At 40.5% G+C, this 12,660-nt stretch overlaps 1 protein-coding gene across 1 annotated transcript; it reads right to left on the bottom strand.

Annotated features, from left to right (window-relative positions):
* On the bottom strand, nt 2,410-11,431 carry LOC8086003. Its single transcript, XM_002449970.2, has 4 exons — nt 11,284-11,431; nt 10,165-10,551; nt 5,982-6,191; nt 2,410-5,464 (listed from the first exon to the last, which is right to left on the bottom strand). The coding sequence occupies exons 2-4, from the start codon at nt 10,357-10,359 to the stop codon at nt 2,849-2,851; spliced, it is 3,021 nt and encodes a 1,006-aa protein (XP_002450015.2). The 5' UTR covers nt 10,360-10,551; nt 11,284-11,431; the 3' UTR covers nt 2,410-2,848.

Below are 12,660 nucleotides of genomic sequence, written 5' to 3'. Positions count from 1 at the left end.
GAATAAACATACAAGCAAACAAATAGAAATAACTAAGAATAATACACCACACAAGAGAAAACAACATACTAAAGAGAGCTAATTAATATCGTCATGAGAACGCAAGAGATGCCGAGATCAAAGCTACCAAAAAGTTTATGTCTTAAAAGAAAAAAAAATAAAGACTACAACTTGACTTCCTTTAATTAAATAAAACCACATGAAAGTTATTAACTCAGATTGGCTAAATTATATTTTAGTTCAAACGCCGAGTAACATGATTTATCTACAATTATTGCTATTGTGGATTAAAAAATAGATTAACTTATGAGAACATACATATATGTACACAAATTCATATGTACATGTTTAAACTAAATAAATTTATAATTTTAAAGTATATTAATGTTAGCAATTACTCATATTAATATTCTAATATAAAACACCAAATGTATAAGACTTATGTTGCTTCTAATTATAAAACGTGGTGCATGTATATTAATTAATTTAAATATTTAATTATATAGAAAACATGTGAAAGAAAAACATCAGCACTACCGTGCAGAGCACATCGTCATGAATCTAACATAACTTGGAGTTAAAATAGAGAAAATATAACCTAAACATGCTATTATATTTTTATTGTATTTTTGGATTTATTTTTTTTTAAAAAAAAAACGGCAATAATACTTACTTGATAAGTTCATCTGAACAGCAGCAGATCGCTGCCTCCCTGCCTTTATAGACAGACGAGACACGACGCCTTCTGACTCCGACAACAGCACACACAGATCGATTTCAACGCAGATCAATTTATTTTTTTCAATCTCGTGTCTGGCTTGCATGGATACAGGACGGGGTTCGACTTAGAGGAGGTGCGGCCGGTGCAGCTTAGAGGATGAAGTTGGGCTTGGGCTGTGCTGCGTACGGTGTTTAGCCTAAAAGCGTGTCGACGACGGCCTGCCGCACAGGAAGCTCTGGTGATGGCGCCGTAGGAAAAATATATTATCATATGATAATTTCCAAATCTCTTAGGGTAATTTTGGTGTACTTTGTCTAAAAGGTTGGGGTATATATATATATAAAACTCTTCACATCAACGTCAATTAGCAATATAGTACTAATTAATGTTGCACCCTCCATCTTTACTAGTAGGCCTAATTAATTATTAAAGCCCACTAATAAATAAATAAATGCATTTGGCCTTTGAATCATGATGACGTTAGGTTAGGGTAAAATGAAGGATTTATTATTTTCGAAATTAATTATTTTTGTGGATAAAATAATTCTAGAAAAGTCCAGAATTATTATTTAAGCTACGAAAAATACTTCAAAAGCTCTAAAAAATTTGGAGAAAATTATCAGAGACATTATGAAACATGAAAGCCAAATAAAGTATTTGGAGATCATGATAAGATAATTTGGAGCATCTAAAAATTGGATTATGCTCCACGGAAAAGGCCAGAAAAATTCCCGAAAAGTTTATAGAGATCATTTGACGGATGAGAAACTGAAAGGAGTGATTTAGATTGTAGTGAAAAGATTTTAGGAAGCTTTAAATAAAAACTTGAGCTGAAAAACAAGGAAATTTTGTTGTAGATAAAGATAAAGACGTACCGATCAAGGAAGACCGTTCTACTAAACACAATTTAAAGATTTTGCTCACTGTCAACACACAAAGGAGCAACAAGCAAACATTACATCAAATCGAATGCACCAGCATATATGCACAACAATGTTGTTAAACCTTATGATAAATTTTAAATTAATAAAAAATATTATTTTTCCTATATTTTTATGAGTACAAAAATACAAAACTAAATCAATTTTCATCCATTTTGAAAAGGAGCAAATTTTAGGGTTTAGGGTATTCCCTACCTCCAGCCAAACACACCTCCTCAGCTATCCTCTCTCGTCGTGTATGCGGAGATGCAGAAGAGGCGAATGGCATGGCACAAGAGCCATAGGTATAGTTGGTCACACACAGGCGCGACCCACACAAGGCAGCGTAGGACGAGAGATTCCCCAAAGCTTCCTGCCTACTACGTAGCAATATCAACATTTTTAAGGTAATCCAATTCGAACTATCCTCACAAGAAGAACCAATCAGGTGCTCTCTCACCTATGATGTAATCCCATGGCGAGGTTGCACCACAAAGCATATATGAAAAAATTCAACAAACTCCATTTTTAAAATATAAGACGCTTTAGCTTTTTTAAAACATATTTTTTACTATACCCCGCATATACGTTATACCTAAATACATATATAATAAAAGCAATATATCTAGACAAGTCAAAACATATCATTTGGAACAGAGGAAATATAATACATCATCACTGTACAAAATTTAGAAATGTAACAGAATTTATAACAGAAAAAAGGTGAAACCAACATTTGAATAGTACTAGATTACTGCGAGTAAGAAATAAATAGTAGAAATCATAGACTAATTTCACATCACTAGGCAAATGCAGCACCAAATCGTACTCTGATGAAACCAATCGTCATTGTATTTTGCTTCATCAACACACGAACACAGAAATACAAGCTCCGTGATATTCAAGCATCATACAGCTCACAAGAGTATCAGCATTTAGCGATGCCATTGTATGACTGAATGAAAGTTGAAAAAAAATGATTCCTAGTAGTAGTGTACTACAGCTGCCATTAATTAATTTAAATATATTTTGAGACTAAAGCTGACGCCGTTCACTCGTTCATTCAACATCGCTTCTACGAATATGCTTGTGACACCAGTGCGTGCACAGCTGACTGTTAGAGACTTGAAAGACAATTAATTCAATTAAACAGCGCAGCCCACATATATGAGCTACCCAACACCAAACTCTCCTGCTATCCACACAATCAGGCGTAGTACACGTGTTCATCATAGGCCGCTCCCCAAGTCCACGCCGCCGCCATTGTGCTCCCAGTGTAGCCAGCACCAGGAGATGCAACTGGCATTAGTTGGTAACCAGGATGCCCAGCGCCTACTACTGGTCTGGTCACGCAATGACTTTGCATCGCAGCGCCTACATCCATCTGTGGTGGCATTAGTTGGTAACCAGGATGCCCAGCCCCTACTACTGATCCAGTCACACCATGACATTGCATTGCAGCGCCTACGTCCATTTGTGGCCAATACACGCCGGTACCACTGCTGCTATGATAAATCATATCCTGCTGGCTGTGGGGGAACCATGCCTGGTTGACCTGCCGGTTCGCCAGATCTGCGTGGTGGTACTGGATCTCAGGGTTCGCTGGAGCAGCTTCATATGGCATGCCCCCTATGACTTGCATGCAGTGCTGATTCATTTGACTGACCCCGTAGATGCTCTCAGTCAGTTCGCCGCCACTGCCCATGTCTGATGTCAATATGTCCTGAGCAGGATCCCACATCCAAACTGGAGCGCTGCTGCCACTCAGTGCGTTGTCCTCAGGAACAGAGATGGATCCAGGCAACACATGAGCGGTAGACACAGCAGATACCCCCTGTGTGAAGCCACACACATTTGCAGCATAGCCAACCCGATGACCATCTACATGGTATTGCCTTTGACTGTGACTCACACGATATTCTCTCCAAGTGTACCCAGGTAGTGAAACCGTTTGAGTTGGTTCTGAGCGGCTCACAGCAACCACATGGGTGGAGTCGAGTTGTTTCTCTATTTGCTCCAACTGGTCAGATAACTCCTGCATGATTTTTAACACTAGAGAGTTGGCTTCTTGCTCAGTAAGATCTGATGCTAATGTAGCTGAACCATTTGTGCTTCCTTCGTCAGAAGCAGCAATGCTCCTCACTAGATGCTTGCTAATTTTCTTTTTCTGATCCCCCTGGTTCTCAGGTTCAGTTTTAATCTCAGATTTTGTAGCAGTGGAAGTATGCAGGGATTCTTGATCATAACTCTTAGTTTCCAATATGGACGTCAATGAATTATCAGATGATGTTGTGTGCTTTTCTGCCTGTAGCATTTGCCTGGGATTCTGCAGGTGCAGCTCTTTGTATTCAGGCTGATAGGAATGCCACTCCATTTCACTTGTTTTTGCTGGCACTGCATCCTGCAAAACAGTGCTTTGATTCCCAGATGGCTGGTTTGGAACAGGTAGTGCCATGCAGTTCACCCTACCAGCCTCAGGCCGTTCTTTCTTGCTTGGCTCTTTAACTTCTGTGCACATGATACTGTCACCCCCATGGGGATCCTTGGCATGCTGTTCATCATGCTGATTCTTTCCCGATTGCTTTGTCTGCTTAGGACTAGCACAGCTATTTGTTGCATCATAATCCACTTCCTTGGCAACTGTTTTCTCCTGATTCACGGATGGAACTGAAGCATCCCCAAGCATTATGCTCCCCACAGTAAAGCCTCTAGTCAAAACAGCCTGTACGGTGATTATAGAACTGTTGATAACAACGCCTGATACAGGAGCTTTACGCAAACCAGATGTTTCTATATTCTCAGTTCCAAACATGCATGGTGACACAGATCTGTTCTCGCTTTGTGTTGAGAGGTCCACATGAGGTTTAGCTTCAGCATTTCGTGCGTTCACATGAGTTCCAGGAACAGTTGTAATATCTTCTGTGCTTTCAGCTATGTTTGACCTCTCCCTTAGAACTCTCTCTAGTGGATGAACTTGCCTTCGCCTATTCTCCATCTGCAAACGCTTTGGAGAACTGTTTTCGTGTGACTGTGATGCACTTCTCCAGGCAATGTGTTCCATCATGCTGTTTTCATTGTTCCTTGCTGAAGGTATGACATTATGAATAAAAGACCCTTTGTTGACACCTGCAGGTCGTGATGCTGGAGTGCAGCTCCTTAAAATTCTTCGATGTGAATGAACTTGCCTTCTCCTTTCCTCCATCTGCAAATGCATTGGAGTCCTGCTTTCATTTGAGAGTGACACGCCTTTCGGGTCAATTTGTTCCATAATCTTGATTTCTGTGTTCTTGACTGGGGAAATGGTGTTCGGAATCAAAGGACTTTTGTTAGCATCTGCAGTGTCTGATGCTGGAGTGGAGCCCCTTGAAATACTATCCTGTTTATGAACTTGTCCTTCCCTATGCAAATGCTCTAGAGCACTACTATCATGCGAATATGCTTCAGTTTTATCGGCGATCTGTTCCAGCATGCTAACGTCGGTTTTCTTGGCTGCACGCATCACATTCTGAGTGGAGCAGATAGGAGCTGCAGTATTCCTCACGGAATTTGGTCTTGGAGGCACATTAAGATTCTCAGTATAGACAATACAACATGTATCTGATGTTGAGGTATCATGACTACTAGTTCCACTGCTTCCAGCATTTTGTTTACAAAGATTTTTGTTTGTTTCTAGTGGCACATCATTCGACATTTCATTCTGTGCAAACGAACATCTATTCAGTTCTTCCAGTTTTGCATTAGCTTTTGCCTTTTGTTGAAGTTTTCCCCTCTCCTCTTCCTGCAGTTGTTTTGGATGCTGTGCAGACAATTCTCTCCTTGAAAGCTGAATGAACCAAATAAACATAGTTAGCAACAAAAATAAAGAAATACAAGATTCTTGGAGACATGACACATCACTAAGATGTCTGTGCTATTTGTGCACTTTTCACATTTTATTTAAGTATGCAAGCGTCACTATCTTTGGTACTCTTCTAAGAAATTTGAGTATTTGATAGCAAAGGAAATGGAGCAGCCTGTAATGAAAAGGATGCACCTAAAAAGTATGAGTGGAAAACTGTAGGAAAAGAGTCGAACCAAGTTCAACTTCTAGAGGACATGCATCAAATCTTAACATCATAGATGAATTTATCAAGTAGAAGCATTCCTGAAACATCTTTTTATATTTTATGATTGAATAGCATGGCATTTCATTTCATTGTAAACTGGTCTCACAATTGCAAAACAGTTGGTGACCATGATACCATGATATGACATCAACTATTCCTAGTTGAGTATTAGACAACACTTGCTTGACAAAGGAAGAAAATAACATGGCATCACACAACATGACAATTGAGTACCTCAATGTCATAACCAGGTGAGTTAACCATATCATCAACAGTTCTCCCCTGCACCTGCTCAGAAGCGTCCTCAGGAAATGATTGATCTTGATAAGTACCTGTCCTTACAACTGGCAAAGAGTCAACTGTAGAGTGATCTTTCCATCCATGTCCAGGCATGCTAGATGAAATATCCTCAGCAGAACTACCATGCCTGTTTCTTGATGTGTTCTGTCCGGCATATTTATGGTAATCAGCAGATGCACCAAGTGCGTCATTTGATTTCAGATTATGTACAAATGGACGTGTGCTCAAGTATTCTGGTTTGGCAAATGTTTCCTTATGTTCGATGTTTTCACTCTCCATCTGTAATTTTTTTGCATATCTAGTAGAAGACTCTCAAATACAAGATTCAGGGACAATGGACACTTCAGGTCGTTCTTTCACTTTGCTTGCCTACTTTTACTTCTTGTTATTCATATATGCATGCACAACTTTGAAGATACTTAATAAACACTGTACATGGAGTCTACGTTACACGGATACTTCAGGATATGAGCGTATCGCGTATCCGATACGTATCGGACACGGATACGTATCCGATACGCCGCCGATACGTATCCGCGGAGTATCCGAATTTTAATTATTTTAAAAAAAAACGGATACGCTGGGCTGATACGTATCTGTTCCAGGATTCGCGTATCTGCTTTGGTGGATACGGCCCAGCCCAACAACAGCCCAGTCAAACACTTATCCACTGCTTTGCCCTACCCTCACGCACGACACACCGCAAGCGCCCCCATCCGCGACGCGCCGCCTCCTCTGCTCGCGACTCGCCGCGACCCCCGACTCGCACGCGCTCCCTCCGCGACGCCGCCGTCCGCTCGCCGGCGACGAGCAGCCGCCTGAGCAGGCAAGCATCCGTCCCATCCGCCGGCTTCCCTGCTCCCATCCGACGAGCATCCTCTCAGGGACGGCGCGACCCTCCCTGGCTTCCGTGCTCTCCGTCCGCCGGCAGCAGGCAAAGCACCCGTCCGCTCGTCTCCAGCCTGCTCGCCACTCGCCAGTCGCCCCTGTCCGCCCGAGCAGGCGAGCACCCGTCCGAGCAGGCGAGCACTGTCCGCCCGTCCGCCCCTGCTCGCTACTCGCCAGTCGCCATCGCCAACGCCAAGTCTCCAGCCTGAGCCTGCCGGATCGGGGTCGACCTCCAGTGAGTGAGTGAATCCCCTTCCCCATTCTCGATCTGTTCTATTTCAGTAGTGGAGCTAGAGTTAGTGATTCCTATTGCTTGATTATTGTAGATGACGTCTCCCAATTTAAGTGGTGCTAGTGCTAGTGGTACTGGTAGTGTAGGATCTGCAGCCACACAGCCAACAGACATTAAGGCTCCACTTTGGGATCATGTGATTATTCTGGAGAAGCCTAAAGCTGGTGGAGGAAATGCTATGTGGCGCTGCAAGTACTGTCCAATGCAAAAACTGAGTAGTTACACTAGAGTTGAGGCTCATTTGCTGCAGATTTCAGGAAAGGGAATAGGTAAATGTCCTAATGTCACATATGAAATGCTGAGTGCAATGAGAAAGGAAATTGAAAGGTGCAAGAATCTGGTGGAAAAATCCAGGTCCAGAATGGTTTCACTACCTACTGCTCCTTCCTCGAGCAATACCGATGACACCAACAAGAGGTCTAAGAGGGGGCCTACTTCTGCATTGGAAAAAGCTTGGAGAGCGGAAGACCGTAATCACTTGGATGCTTTGATCAGTAGAGCAATTTATTCTGGAGGGGTTTCTTTCAATTTTTTGAGAAATCCATATCTTCGAGAAGCTTTTGCCTTTGCTAGCAGCAGAAACATGCAAGGTTATGTGATGCCTGGTTACAACAGAGTTAGAGAGGGACTTTTGAAGCAAGAAAGGAGGCACATAGAGCGTTTGTTGGAGAGCACAAAGAGCACATGGTCAGAGAAGGGAGTCACAATCTGCACTGATGGCTGGTCAGATCCTCAGAGGCGACCAATAATCAATTTTGTGGCTGTTTGCGACAAGTCACCTATGTTCTTGAGAGCTGATAATTGTGAAGTTGAGATCAAAAGCAAAGAATACATTGCTGAAAAATTGAGGGCAATAATAGAAGAAGTAGGTCGAGATAATGTGGTCCAAATAATTACTGAGAATGCTGCAAATTGCAAAGGTGCTGGTCTAATAATTGAGGCGGAGTATAATAATATATTTTGGACACCATGTGTTGTGCATACCCTTAACCTTGCTTTGAAAAGTATATGTGAACCTAAAATAGGAAATAATCCTTCTGATGATGACAAATTTGTTTGGGAGCAGCTTGAATTTATACATGATGTCAAGACTGAGGCTGCTATGATAAAGAATTTCATAATGAATCATGGCATGCGGCTTTCAATGTTCAATGAGTTCAGCCGTTTGAAGTTGCTTTCTATTGCTGAAACCAGATTTGCCTCTGTTGTATGCATGCTGAAGCGCTTTGTTGAGGTAAAATCAGCCCTCCAACAAATGGTGATTAGTGACAAATGGAGCATCTACAAAGAAGTCAGAGATGATTCTCCAACTCCAACAGCCCAAATTGTGAAGGACTTGATACTTAATGATGTATGGTGGGATAAGGTAAACTATATTCTTAGGATTACCACTCCCATATATGAAATGATTCGTATGACAGACACCGACACACCATGTCTTCACTTAGTTTATGAGATGTGGGATTGAATGATAGAGAAAGTGAAGAAAGAGATATATCGATATGAGGGCAAGCAAGAAGATGAGGATTCAGACTTGTACTCTGTTATTTATGACATATTGATTGCTAGGTGGACAAAAGGAAATAATCCACTTCATTGTTTAGCTCATTCACTTAATCCAAGGTAAAAATTGACATGTCACTTGTGTCATTCATATTCTTCCATTGACTAAATCATAAAGTCAAATTGACTACTGCAGATATTATAGCAAAAAGTGGCTTGAAGAAGGTGTTGGCCGTGAACCACCCCACAAGGATAAAGAGGTGTCAAAAATGAGGATGGTTTGCTTCAAGAAGTTCTTTCCCAATCCAGAAGACTTAGCAAAAGTAAAAGATGAGTATGCAAAGTTCTCTAGTTGTTCTGAAGAGTTTAATGATCCTGACTCAATCCATGATAGATGGGCTGTTTCCCCTATGACTTGGTGGACAAATCATGGACAAGGAGCAGCCATGTTGATGAGTTTGGCCATGAAATTGCTTAGTCAACCAGCCTCATCTTCTTGCTGTGAAAGAAATTGGAGCACCTACAGCTTTATCCATAGTGTGAAGAGAAATGCTTTAACTCCAGAGCGTGCTGAAGATCTGGTCTTTGTGCACACAAATCTGAGGCATCTATCCAGAAGAAGTGATGCATACAAGACTGGAGAGACAAGGATGTGGGATGTAGGAGGGGACTCTTTTGATTCACTTGGTGATATTGGCATTCTTGAAGTGGCTGACCTGTCCCTTGATGAACCAGAATTGCAAGCTATGACTTTTGGTTTGGATGCTGAGCACGAGCAGCATGATGTAGTGGATGACAATGGGACATCTGAGTAGGGAATAAGACCTTGCTGGCTTGCTGCTGTCTTGCTGGCTGCTGCAATGTTGCATGTAGGCTGAATAAATTGCAAGCCTGAAGCCTTCTATTAGTTTCTTAAATTTGAGAATTGAGACTACTATATTTGAGACATATTGTTCTGTAATAATAGTACTTGCGACCATATATTGCTATCAACTTTATTGCTATCAGCTTTAAATTTAGACCTGCATTATTTTTATTTATTTTTATTTTTTTTAATTATTAAACGTATCCACGTATCCGCGTATCCGTATCCTTCCGATACCGATACGCGTATCCGTATCCGTGTAACATAGCATGGAGTAACACTGTACAGGAAAGACTAGCTTTTGGAGGATAGACATCAGTGTTACCATTGATATTGATGAACTTATTGAATAGAAGAATTTCTGAACACAAACATATCTTCATATTGTATGTTTGAATGTTATGCTAACTATGGCATTTTAATATCAATTGGTCTCACCATAACAACAAAACAGTTTTGCGGCCTTGATAATGTCATAGAAAAGCATGTATTCCTGGACAAGTACAAGATATCATTTAATTGACAAAAGTAGAAAATAACATGGTATCAGACACATGACAACTTCATACCTCAATTTCATAACGAGGAGAGTTAAGGATATCATCAGTTAGCACTTGCCCTTGCTGAGAGGTGCTCCAAGGAAAAGATTGATCTTGATGAGAACTTGTCATAACTGAGGAAGAGTCAACTGCAGGGTGACCTTCCCATCCATTTCTCAAAATGTTAAATGGAATATCCTCAGCACAGCCAAGCTTGTTTATCATAGCATTCCATCCTCCATATATATCGGAATCAGCAGGTTTACCAGGTGCATCATCTGAATTCTGACTTTGTACAAATGAGTATCTATTACAGTCTTCCAGTTTTGCAATAGACTTTTCCTTTTGTTGACTTTTTTCCCTCTCCTCTTGCTGTAGTTGTCTTGCGTTTTGAGCAGATAACTCTCTTCTTGAATCCTGAATAAATCAATTAAACAAAAGTTCAAACAACAAACACTAAGATTTAAGGATATAGGACAGTTAATTCGTCCTTTTAGGCCTTGTTTACTTGCAAAAAAATTTGCAAAATGTGAACAGTAGCACTTTCGTTTGTATTTGACAAATATTGTCCAATCATAGGCTAAGTAGGCTCAAAAGATTCGTCTCGCAAATTACATGCAAGCTGTGTAATTAATTATCTTTTTTATCTATATTTAATACTTCATACATATGCCGCAAGATTTGATGTGACGGGAAATCTGAAAAATTTTACAAAATTTTCTGGAACTAAACAAGGCCTTACAATGTTGCTTGCTCACTTTTAACATTTTATTTATGTTATGCCAAACTCTTGAGTATTACGTCAGAAATTAGGAGGCAATACAAGTGGAGCAACAATAACGAAATGGACATACCTAAATAGAATGCATGTAAGAATCACACTGTAGAGGACAAGACTGCATATTTTGAAGGATATGCACCAACCTTAACATGGATACAGATGAATTTATGCATATTTATAGAGTAAAAGCCATGCATGCAAACAACAGAAACCTCTCTTTACATGTCTAGGTACTCAGTATATCTCATACTAACAAAATTACAAAACATTTCAGTAACCCTGATTATATTACAGGACACTTCCTGATCAAGTGCAACACAATCTTATTAACAATACTGGTGGAAAATTACAAAATAGCAATCAAGTACCTGGATTTCATAATCAGGAGAGTTCAGCAAATCATTAGCAGTTCTCGCATGCACCGGCTGTGAGCAGTTCCCAGCAAATTGTTGATCTTCATGATTACTCGTTGTAGTGACTAGCAAAGAGTAAACAGTAGAGTGTTCCTTCCATCCATCTCACCAGATATTAGATGCAGTGTCCGTAGCTGAACTGCCACGGAGGTTTGTTGATGTATCCGCTACTTCATATACATGATTATCAGCAGATTTACCCATCTTTGTAGCTTCACTGAATTCAGTAACATGTCCTTCTGACAGATCAGTCGTTACAAGAACAGTAAACATATTTGATGTGCCAATCAACACATGATTACTTCTTTCAGAAATAGAATTAGCCATGTCAAAGGCAGAGGTGATATAACTGGTGGCAGCGCTGAAGGGAACATCATTTGCTACATGATCTGCTTTTAAATCAAGGCTTTCTGGGCGTTCAACCATGGATTCGATGCACGAAGATATTTCTGGCATCCTATGGATACGAAGATTTCTAGCTTTGATGTTTAGACACTTTATTTTCTCTAACAGTGCCACATCCTTCTTGATGACAGGTTGCTTCTCAAGTGCATCTGAATGGCTACCATTGACCTTTCTATGTATGAGATGTGGTAGACACTTTATTTTCTCTAACATTACCACATCCTTCTTGATGACAGGTTGCTTCTCAAGTGCATCTGAATGGTTATCTTTGACCATTTCAAGTACGAGATGAGGTAAACTTTTGACATAAGTATCAACAGGCACATGAGCATAATAGGAATCATTATTTTCTGGGTGATAAACCCTATGTGGACCATGCCTTTCTTCTCCACCCAGGTTCAGAAGGGATTGGTCATCATGAGTAAATGATTCAACAGGGAAGCTGCCAGTCTTGTCTGCAGGCTTGCATGGACCATATGATACCACTCCTCCAAGACAAATTCCATTCCTGTCAGGAGGGTGATCAGGAGGAGGATGCCAGTAGTCAATACATGGAGGAGGCATACATATATCAGGAGTTTGTGTAGCATGTAGTGGAGCTTGTTCTGGTTCCTTAGAGAAATTTGCGGTAGAAACAGGATCACCTCCTGACAAAACAAATATATATCTCATCATATGGAAAGGAAAGAAAATTATTTGAAAGAAAAATACTATGGTAACCTATGTTATGAAGAATGAAGCATAAAACCATGGGTAAGACTCAGTGAACAAGGTGTGTACCAGTTAATGGGACCTTTCTTTGTTCATCTCGTGCCGCAATAACAACAGAGCTAAAAGATGGTCGCCCTTGAAAACTATAGCCTGCAAATGAGAAGGCACTAAGTTTAAACAACATATGGAACTGACAAGCATTTAGCACCACTAACA

This window comes from Sorghum bicolor, chromosome 5, assembly GCF_000003195.3.
Source record: "Sorghum bicolor cultivar BTx623 chromosome 5, Sorghum_bicolor_NCBIv3, whole genome shotgun sequence".
NCBI classification, from domain to species: domain Eukaryota; kingdom Viridiplantae; phylum Streptophyta; class Magnoliopsida; order Poales; family Poaceae; genus Sorghum; species Sorghum bicolor.
The sequence above is the reverse complement of the archived record's forward strand: the minus strand, read 5'-3'. Positions and strand labels throughout refer to the sequence as shown.